This window comes from Cephus cinctus, unplaced genomic scaffold (assembly GCF_000341935.2).
Source record: "Cephus cinctus unplaced genomic scaffold, Ccin1 Ccin1_scaffold0123, whole genome shotgun sequence".
In the NCBI taxonomy this organism is placed as follows: Eukaryota; Metazoa; Arthropoda; class Insecta; order Hymenoptera; family Cephidae; genus Cephus; species Cephus cinctus.
In genome coordinates, this window is record NW_014332857.1 from 3322896 (window position 1) to 3334470 (window position 11575).

At 44.7% G+C, this 11575-nt stretch overlaps 1 protein-coding gene across 1 annotated transcript; it reads right to left on the reverse strand.

The window, feature by feature from the left end:
* Positions 1-4941: 4941 nt before the first annotated feature.
* On the reverse strand, positions 4942-10013 carry LOC107275103 (toll-like receptor Tollo). Its single transcript, XM_015754906.2, has one exon. It carries the CDS (start codon positions 9518-9520, stop codon positions 5618-5620), a length of 3903 nt encoding a protein of 1300 aa, XP_015610392.1. The 5' UTR covers positions 9521-10013; the 3' UTR covers positions 4942-5617.
* Between the last annotated feature and the right edge of the window lie 1562 nt (positions 10014-11575).

Consider the following 11575-nt stretch of genomic DNA (forward strand, 5'->3'; position numbering starts at 1 on the left):
GCGCTACTTCGGTAAAGAAAATTCTGCTTGACGTTTTGTAAAAGTTTGCCAATTTCGTAAAACACGTGTCACAGACGCACGTGGCTGGTCAAGAATCAGTAAAATCCACAAATAAATAATTTTTATTAATTTTGCCAAAGCACTAAAATCAAATTAGAAATATCTCAAAAAAATTTCATCCCCCCGCCTGGGTTAAAAATAATTTTCAAAACTCACCCCCACTCGCTCCTCATCCGCTCCAGTGACCTTTGACACGTCCAACCTACATTCCGCCGGTAAACTTGGACAGCGCGAAAAGAGAAACACGAAATTTTACCCGGAAGCGTGAGTATAAGAAACGTTAAGAGAAATCAGTGCCCGCAAAGATCAAGAGAGACAAGGCAAAAGAGAAAGAAAATTTGAAGAAAAAAACCGCCTTCGATCCATTACAACTCGTTACAGATTTGACCCGTGGATATTTTAATGCCTCCACCAGTACCAAATATTTCATACGATTCCTCAACTTTGATCTCACGGTACCTACTGCAACCTAACCCAACCTATCCGACGCTCGTGTATCCATCGGTCCTCAGCAGAAACCCGTGAAATCACAATCATTTCACTTTCGACAAAAGCGAAAAAGAAGCTGGGCACGTGTCCGCGCGTTGACCCACCAGGGCCGTGGGATTGATTCGAATGATTGTCCTAGGGGCCCCCACGTGACACTCCTCGTCCTAGTGGACTATCGAACCCTCTCATTGCGGATCACTGAACTCTGCCGATACTTCCACTTCGTGGAAGTGGAAAAACGAAGCGTAACTCCGTCGAAGCGGATTTGTGTAACGACCTATACCTATGGGCTACGGGCAATATCCCTTACCTTTTCGGGTTTCCGCATTCGCGCAAAACGGAAGTACAAGATGAGTTTTTCATTGGGTTCGCTGAATCGGTCCAAAAAAAAAAATAAATATGGATAATTGAGATAAGATACATATATCGGGTGAAAAGTTGTAAAAAAAAATTTTTTTCTATATTTATCGTAAATACTATATTTTTATAAAATTACGTAATTCTGACTTTTACCAATCTGTATCGTATCTACTATCCACGTACGTATACCGTGTGTACATAGTGTTAAGGTTCAATAGAACTTTCCCGGAAGTGTTGCATGGCGTGACAGTATATATATATATATACAGCGAACAACTACATTACGCACAACGGTAGTTTATCGGTACACGATATTATCGTTCAATTGGAAAGCCAGTACACGTTACGTGTCAATTATTTCTTAGAACGTACATTCTTTCGGATAAAACACCCTGTATAGATTTCACTCGGTAAGTTAACGTGGGATACACGTGTTTTACGGGTACAAAAAAATTTGACAGGAAATAAATTGCATTGAAAATTAAAAAAATTTCAATCAGCAGATTTGTCAATTAATTTGTATTTTAGGTAATAACGTGCACGCATCGAAGAATCTTTTCTCATGGTCCATAACGTGGACGAGTCCAGCATCCTCGTCGAATCCAGTGTTGGTGGGGAGTGATGGGACCGAAGGGACTCGGGGGGACTGGAGGACTGAACAGCCCGAGAGGTCTGAAGGGCCTGACGGATCTAAAGGGACCGAAGGTCGGCGATGTCTCGTGAGCGAGCGAAACGAACTCGGATTAGTCAAGGGCTGCGGGGGTTTGGCTGCCACCCGGCTTTTCGACTGGTATTCGTGTTAGAAAAAGAAAGAAGAAAAAAAGAAAGAAAAACTATCTTGGTTTCCTTAGTTACCCCGTTCCGTCAGAAACGAACCACGTGCCAAATAAATCCATCCAGCCCGAGAACAAGATGGCTATCAAATTCAGGACTGCCACTCGAATGGGATCATGAGAATGGTTTTCAGGGATTCCATGGAAGATCGCCAGATTCGATTGAATTGAAAAAAAAAGGAAGAAAAAAAAAAGAAAAATTTCAACAGCCACGAATTTTACTTCCTTTACCCATTGTCGATTTTCCTTGAATTTCCAATTTTCATATTTTCTCAATACGACCTTTGGCAGTTCGCATCTGCCGAGGAACTGTCGTTACGATCCCAATTTTTTTCATTTTCCGAAAATTTTGATTTTGAGGTTATACGTAGATTTTACGAAATTCAATAATCTCCTATGATGACCTTAGGTCGTTATCGTTGCCGGTTCGAATAGCATTTTTGGCTCTTGGAATTTTGGTCGAGGGCAACACCGAAACGAAACGAGGCGTTCCTTTATGTACGACAAGTCAGGGCCGTCGTGTGTTGTGACGCGTTGTGGCACGTCACCGTCATAATCGATTCCAGAGGGCCTGAACGCGTTCAATTGATCGAGATATTGTGGCTCGGGCAATTAGCGGCTCGCAGGCCGACAGCTGATTGACGCGCCGGCGCCTTCGCACTCGGGCCCCGACAACAGGGACGGGAGAAATGAGAAAAATAAAGAAATCAAAAGTACCTTCGCGCAGAGCCAATAGACCGAGGGAGACGGAATCGTCACGATGATAGTGAAGATTCGTGTACGGGATAAAAATTACAGTCAAACCAGTACATAGATTCAGAGTGATGTGTATGCATTGAAATATATTACTATACGACACTCATTCATTACATACTTGTCGCTCTTGGTACAAAAATACAATAATGATATAATACACTTTTTAGAAAAATTTGAAAAAAAATATATAAATATACTTATTCCTCAAATTGTATCGAACGATCATTTCGATCCGAGAATTTAAGCCTGAAGCACGAAATTCTAAATGCGGTCATGAATGCTTGGAATAGACTAAGGAAAAAAAAAGGATTCTAAAGAAACAGAAGACCAGAGGGACGAGTGAGCCTACGTATTGTTTCGGTCTGAGGGTAAATAAAAAAATGTACTGTCTAACCTAGTGAAAAACACTGTTACCAACGTTGGGCGAGGGATAAAGAACAAACGACAAAAAGAAAAATTACCAATACGTTTTGTATCCAGTAAACAGAATTGCAGGCGTTCGTTTGTGAAATTGAAGGGAATTCGATTCCCACCGAATGAATAAATACTATCTGTATTACTTACGTGTATATATATATATATAGACGCGTCCAATACGAAACTATCGTTATGGAATAATCCCATGAGCAATTCCCACAAGTTTTCATAGTCCTGTTGAACGAGTGACTTTATGCATCCTGTCTGAATATACTTTCTATATTCCCTGGGCTACTTGTGTATATCAGTTGAAAAAATCATTTTTCAAGTCAAGAACAGGAGTGGCACCAAGTCCCATACGAGAGTATAATATACACCTATGACGTATATATCTTTTGGTAATGCTGATAAAAAAAAATAATAGTCACTGTTATAGCTCTGAGTCTGGTATGTTAGGCTTCTGTAACTATTTTAAATATTACCAAAGCGAGGTTCCGGAGCTGCAGTCATTATCAGAAAATACAATTGTATCTAATCCGAAAATCTTTGATCTCTCGAGGCAGGTGAGAGTCTTTCTCGTTTCAATGACGATCGACGGTCCGAACGAGGATCGATAAATATTCATATTCGTGTCAAATAAATGTATTTCGAAATCCATTAGCCGTGTATTGATTGTTCGGGATTTTGAGTCGTTGGTTTTATTTGAAAAAAAATGCCTGCTACATCCTGCTTATTGTAATCATTTATGAAATTGAATTATGAAATTTTTGATTGCTCGTGAAATTTTTGTGAATATCCATTTTTTTATAACGATAGTACAGCTTTGTCGTAACAAGAGGATGAGAGAAAGATTATTGTCAAATTTGGATAATTTTTTTGGCAGTGAGAAAATATTGAGAAAAAAAATTGATTTAGTATTTTCAAAAAAAATAATTTTAATTTATCCATCAAAATCAATTAATACCGCCTAACAAATCTTGTACTAACCTAATCCAAAATTTTATCATATAATCGTACTATGGATATTATTTTTGAGCCAAGGATTATTATAAACCAAGTCCATTTTAATTCAGATCGAATAATTAATAATTAATATTCCATCCTCTTCCTCAAAATTGATGTCATGTAAATTGTTTATGCGGTATAAATAATTATTGCAAAAAGGCAGAAGTATTATCCTGAATCAAAAAAATGTTGACGGATAGCTCAAAATCTTGGATATCCTTGTTTCCATTGCACGTTGTAAGTTTGAATATTCAAAGGACAAATATTGGAAAAGATAAGAAATTCAAATATACTAAATCGCTTAGAGTATTTTTTTGTGTGAAGAAATATCGAGAGATTTTAATGTTTAATTTATACAAAGATGGAGGATCGTTCTTTAACTCTTATGAGAAGATAAGGTGAATTTTGCTTTTTCATTTTATTTTTTCCCCTCCCACTGTCCTTCTTTCCTTTTCTTTTTCTCTTTTTTTTTCTCCAGCAGTCGCCTTCGACTGTTGGATACGGCATTTCGAAGAACGATCATTCGTGAAGCCCTGCCGTTACTTTGGACATAATTCAAGGTCCATTTTAACCTGGTCTGGAGTCTTATTCTTGGACGGTTCCTCTTCAGGAATTTTACCTGGCTTGAACGAAAGACATAAACATGGACCAAGGGTGAAAAAAAACGGATGCTCGTAGATTTTGAGTAAAAATAAAAATTTACTGATAATTAAGTTAAGTGAAGTTATTCGTGTACTGTGCGAAAGAATGACGTCACGACGAATTGACATACACAAATTTTGTGCCAACTTGAAAAATTACGTGAAATGAAATTTTTATCAATATTCAGCTACCCCTTCTCATGGAAAATATCAAAGAATTAAATGACAGTGGACCCTGCTATGTATTTCCACTAAAAAAAAATTATTTTTAAGCAAAAAATATTTTTTTGTATGTAAATAATTTAAAAGGAACTATATACACATATGTATATACTAATCAGGATGGAGATAGGTAATGACAATTGAAAATAGACGTATGATTATTTTATACAAAAGAAACGTATTTATTCTCAATTTTCGTCTTGGTACTTGTAATATTATTTAATTTAATATAATAGTTCGTGAATAAAATGCGTTAGGTGATTCGATGGGCGTATTTACAACAATATAATAATATAGTAATAATAAATTCCTAGTCGTAATTTTAAACACGTATCCAGTTTGCCAGTAATACAATTAAATCGCTGCGCTCGATGAAGTCTGAGTGACACGTATTTACAAAAGTAGATACATTATGTACAGAGAATTTTCTTATAGCCTAATAAGCGTTAAGTGACAGTCGCGTTCGACAAGTCAGCAGTCTGTAGGAACGAGATATCCCGCGCGACAAGTCTTAATGCCGAATAACGAAGGATCGAATCGACAATGATGAAAAAATCGGCCAAACCAAAATCTACGAATGAGAGTCGCGTGTAGAGAGTCGTCTGCTTCGTTTGATTAAGTGAAATCATAAAATGATCGAATTTGAAGAAAAAAAACACCTCGTCTTTCCTACACTATGTAAATGCGAACTCTGTACCGAGCAAAGAATGCTAAACAAAGAATACAGTGACAACGGAGAAGAAGAAGACAAAAAAAATACATTTTTACAGTCGCAACTAACCTTGCGCCTGCGCGACTCCGTCACGGCCGATTTCTGCATTTCGCGGCGAGGAACTAAACGAAGTAAGTACGCGGGTTGGCCGGCAGAGGCGTACCGGACGGTGGCGCAGTGGGTACCGGTGGTTCCGGTATAGTACTGTATAAATGACTACCCCTGGACGATAAGCTAGCAGGACGCGCAGTGCTGGTATGAAGAGCACTGTAGCCTCCGTGATGCTGATGTTGATGCTCAGCACCGCTGTCCTCGTCCTCGGTGCGACTGGATGCCGAACTAACATAGGTTGACTGGGTGGGAGTCGGTGTGGGTGCGTGAACGGGCGCGACCAGGACGCCGTTCGGTTTGGTCCAGGAGTCAGCGGCCGACGGTGCTGCCGTATACCTGGCAGGGACCCTGTTCCTGTCATTGGTGACTTTCTTGCTATCGCGCCTCTTGTCGGCAGAGTCCGGCATGGCGAAGCGGAGCTTCTCCCAGAAGCGCTTCTCGCCCCAGACGATGACCGTGCAGGTCTGGAGAAGAAGCTGGAGTTCCGGGTCGCATGCCGGAGGCTCCGTGGCTAATAACAGGACGACCCTCCTCCTGCGGGAACCAGGCCTGATACTTTCCAGGGCACTCCTGAGCGCGGCCCTGAACTCCGGATGCTGCCATTCCCCAGCTAGGAAAACCGGCGAGAAGACTATGAGGATGCGCCTTGCCGCTGCCGCTGCTGGAGGTACGGCTTCCTGGGGCCTGGCCGGCGGCAGATCGCGCCAGTGGAGACAGAGAGCCAGTCCTGACTGCTCCAGCTCAGCAGCTAGACACCTGGAGACGAAGTCCTCGTCCCTGCCGCTGTAGACGATGTACCCGTCGTAAAGACGGTCCCTTTCCTCGTCCGGTGGTGGCGTCACCTTGCCTAACCTGAGCCCGTAGCGTGCATGGGCCCAGAGTCTGACATCCTGACGAAACGCGAATGCCAGGGCGACGAAGAGACACACGGCTATCACGGCCACCAGTGCGCCGGCCAGTAAAGGTACGAAGTTACCTCCCAAAAGAGGACTGTCCTGGGCACCGCGACTCACAGCCTCCGTTGCCGGGTCCCCGCAACGCTCCATAGCCTGTGCCAGGGTCTCGGCACCGTCCCGGCAGTACATCTTCTCGGGATCACCCCGATGCTCTGCCAGCCAGGTCCTGAGTCTAGCAGCATTGGCACATTCGCAGCTCCAGGCGTTGCCCTCGAGAGCCACCCTGGCGCCGGCACCGGCGCCGGCCAGGGCCTCCCAAGGTCTAAAGTCCACAATTCGGTTACTGTCCAATCTGAGGACCTCAAGTTTCTTCATCTTGTTAAACGTTGTATTGCCGACCGTAGCTATTGCATTATGATCCAAATACAATTCGGACACCCTCTCCAACTGGTCGAACTCGAATCCTCTTAGTTCACGTAGCGCATTGCCTTCGAGATGGAGTATTCGCAATGCTCCAGCACCGTTGAACGTCCTGTTGTGAAGAGCAGCGATTCCACTGTTGTTCAGGTACAGCACCTCCAGACGACGCTTCCCGATGAACACATGACTGCCCAGGTCACCAAGTTCGTTCCCATCCAGATAGATTTCCGTGGCATCCATGGGAATGCGCTCGGGAACGTGCTTGTAACCGGCGTTCGAGCAATCCACGACATTGCTGGACCAGATGTGATCGTGATAACAAGAACAATTGTCGGGACAGGTCATCTCGCAGTCACAGGCGTCGAAGTCGCAGCAATGACATAGAGCGAAGCAATGCGTCTCGTAGCGGCACAAAAAGTCTCTGGGCTTCAAAGACAGCAATGGCCGTTTAGGCGCAGCCCGTGCGTGCGCCATTTCGCAGGTGACCGAGTCCAGGTCCATGACTTTTGGATGCTGACGCAGTCGTGCCAATTCGTTGATACGCGGCAGCCACTCCATCGTGCAGTCGCAAAATATTGGATTGTCCCCGATATAAAACATTGGCAGTTCACGTTCAGCGGGCACCGGCTGAAGGCCCAGCGCTGCAACCTCAAGATGCTTTATTTCGTTCCCATAAAGAACGACCTTCTCGAGATTGGTCTTCTGCAAGAACGTACCCGCGGCGACGCTACGTATCTTATTATTGTTCAGATAAAGCGTCTCGACGCTGTCCGGCACGTTGGCGTCGGATATATCCGTAATGAGATTGAAACTCGCGTCCAAGTTTTTAATTCGCAAATTATTCCGCACCATATAATAATTCCCGAGTTCGTTCACTTGATTCGCGTGCATATCCAGCCACTCGAGGCTCGCCGGCAAGTGGCTATAGTCGAACCACAATAACTTATTGTCCGAAACGTTTAGCCAAACTAGGGTGGACAGACTCGTAAAAGCGCCGCGAATATCAGTCAACTGATTGCCGTCGAGTCTGATGGCACGTAGCATTGGGTTGCTGGCGAAAGCACTCTGCTCCACGTGGCGAATTGAGTTACTAGCCAAATTCAGTACCTGTAGAGCCGGAAGAGAGGCGAAGGCCTCGCGGGACACGTTCTCGAGCTTGTTATCCACTAATCTCAATCCATAGAGCTCATTCAGACCAGCAAATGACTCGTTATCAATTCTAGAGACCTGATTGTTCCCAAGATCGAGAGTATTGAGCGATCTGAGCTCGCGCACTGCCTCGGGCACGTCCATAAGAGAATTCCCGCTCAGTGAGAGATCTCGGAGATCGGTAAGATTGGCGAATGCACGTGGATGAACGACGCGAAGATTATTGCTGTCCAGAAACAATTGTCCTAGAGCACCCAGGCCCATTGTATGGGTCGGGTCCAACCTGGAAATCTTGTTGTGCGACAGCGTCAGCGAATGAAGATTTCTCAGCGAGCCAAAACAACCGTCGCTCAACGTGTCAATCTCGTTGTGCTCGAGCTTGAGCACCTGAAGGCTGAACAATCCCTTGAAGACGTGAGAGTCGATACGCGTCAGCGCGTTGAAGGACAGATCGAGCACGACCAGTCTGACCAATCTTGTAAAAGTGTCGCGGTTAACCCAGCGACTGCTGAGCTTGTTGGAGCTCAGATCCAGCACTTGCAGCTGTTCCAGACCCTCGAGCAAACCGGGAGCGAGCACGGAGAGCGAGTTGTTGCTGAGTATCAATTCGCGCAGATCCCTGGTCTTGGCGAACAGCTCGGGCGGCAGTGCCACCAATCTGTTGCTGGAAACGTTGAGCGATTGAAGGGCTCCCAGTCCTGCCAAAGCATGATCACCCACGGCAGCTATAGCGTTGTCCTGTAACTTGAGCATGGTCAAACTGCGCAGACCGCTCAGTGCACGATCGGGTAACGCTCCGAGATCGTTGCTGCTTACATCGAGAGTCTCGAGATTCGGGGTGCAGGGTGTGCTCCAATCAGCAAGACCAAGGGACACCACGTCCTGTAACTTGTTGCGCGTCAGATTCAGACTGGCCAGACTCTGAACGGGACACAGCAATTCCTGGGGCAGCGTCCAGAGGTTGTTATCGGCAAGATCGAGATATCGCAATTCGGACAGTCCACGTAGCGCGTCTCTATGCAGTTCCAAGGTCATGGCCGACCAATCGCTGTTGTGCGTCCTCAGCGACAACTTCCTGAGATTGTTGACCGACGCGAAAATTCCACCGGGCAGGTGACGTATCTTGCAGTAATCCACACGGAGCTTCTGGAGCTTCGGCAAGGGCGCTAGGAATCCATTCGGTGCCAATTGACTCTCGAAGAAGAGCACGTCGCTGCATTCCAGTCCGAGGGACGTTATGGAATCCGCTTGGATGCTGGATAGATTGCCGACCAGCGATGGTGCGTTCGCGATAGTTCTCAATCGGCAGACCAGCGACTTGTCGTCGGCCTCTTTCTTCCATTCGCATCCTCGCGGAGCCTCCAATGTTGTTATACTTCGAGAATTTACGTTCCCGGCGACGAGCAGCATCGCCAGGACAAGGGCTAAGGTACCACCGTAGGACTCCATCCCGACTGTCAAGATCTTCACCGGACCAGGTTATCGCACCAATTGACATTAACCGGTATACTCCTTGCGTCACGCACTCATAGTAAGTCTTCGCACCACCGTCAGGCTCGACGCACTCTCGTCACGATCGAATAAACCCGCTTTCAATAAATCGCACTTACGACACAATACAAAACGCAACAACAACTGAACTCGACAGATATCCGAATCACAAAGTAAAATATGTATTAAATTCCAACCGAAGGTCTCGGTCGTACGATTTTTGAAAATTATTCCGAAACTCTTCTTCACTCTCACTGCAAAGTCATCTGTTGTATCGCTCTAACGTATCTTTTAAGTTCAAGTGTTACTGGCTCTCCAGCAGACGCGTGATACAACGACGACCTAAGGGAGCGAACAACATTCTCCCGCAAAGCTCGGAGCGCGACTGACTGACCGATCGGTTCCGAATTCTGTCGACGGTCTCGCACCCGTTTGTGTCTGGCGGCGTGGCTGCGCTCCTCAAACTCTCCTCTCCGGGAACTACCGTCCCCACTCCGACTCCTTGAGCTTCCCCCACCAATCAGGCATGTGCACTTTCCCCCCGCCCTTTTAACAATGACCACGTGACTGTACCGGCAACGCCAGACTGCAGACTGCACCGGACGCCAGACCGGAGATGCAACAACCCGCTTGACTGACAACGCTACTTTACTTTTGCCTGGGACCAATGACAATCTGGTATGAACTTAATTTTTAGGAGTCACGCGGGTGCGTATTATACAAACGCACCGTCTCTGACGATTAACTTTTTCTATCTAGGTAACCATTATACATTGCGGCTTTCTTTTGACTTCGTACTTTCATCCTGCTCGTTTCCAGGATTCTACGTATTATGCATGAATGAACTCGATAACACGCGTGCGCCGTTTTCAAATCGCTACTACCACCTTTACGGTGGGTAGGTACGTTAATGGTACGTTATTGAGAAAGGATGTTCTCTGTAGACGCTTTGACAGCCGCCGCTGTTAGAAGGAAAGAAAATATATATATATATATATTTTGGTGATTTCATGAGAAAATTGTCAGTTGTCTGACGTTGGGTTTATGGCGGATGTTTGTACTGTGCTTTTAGTTACTCTCTTTCGGAGAATATCCAGTTGAACGGGACATTGGAATTGAAGGATTATGTATTTACTAAGAGGACTTACGTAATTTGGAGGTGAGCAAGAGCAAGTTTGATTATAGAGGAATTTCTGGCGTTTCGCTTGAATTTATTCACCGGTTCGACTTATCACCTTTTCCTTGATTTGTGAAATGTACGTTCGTAGAAATTTCTCGCTGCCACACGCGTCTCTACAGCGAGAGCAAAGAATGCCCAGTACGGTAAGACCCGATCTAGGCCCGGTAATATTCCGTTGAGACGCTAAGACGCCTGGCGCCATCTACAAACTGATGTCTATACTATTCATAGTTCTTTTGATAATCCTCTGTTCCGTTACCAACGAACGACTTATCAAGTTTAAAATCACGCTCCTTGTTGCCATGAAGATCTAAGAACGCGCAATAACTTATATTTTTACTAAAAAAAAATTCCATTCCCCCCCAAAAAAATTAACCTTTTGCAATTTCCGAAAAACTACTTCAAGTACATTAAGCAATGAACACTCTATAAAAAATAAAACTCATTACACCAGCAAGCGAGAAAAAAAAGGTGCATCCTCCACCGCAATCAAGGTACCCATACCCATAAATAAATAATATTTTCAAAATCCAATAACCAATTTAAAAAATAAAAAATCCCGTCGTCACAGCTACGATGGTTCCGCCATAGAATGAACAGACCCCAGTAAACGTTAACGTTCGCGTGAATTAAATTTTGACATACAGTAATTTTAACACGGATCTCCATTCACTGACGTAATTCCGGTGTTCGTTTACCTGTGGATTTAGCCCAGCATAATAAGAGCATATCTATTTACTGCCTATGCCCGACACTCGGATTTACATAAATCGCAAAAATAAGGTCGTTGGCACAGTATTCCCTTGGCTGGGGAATTACAGCGAAGAGTCCTT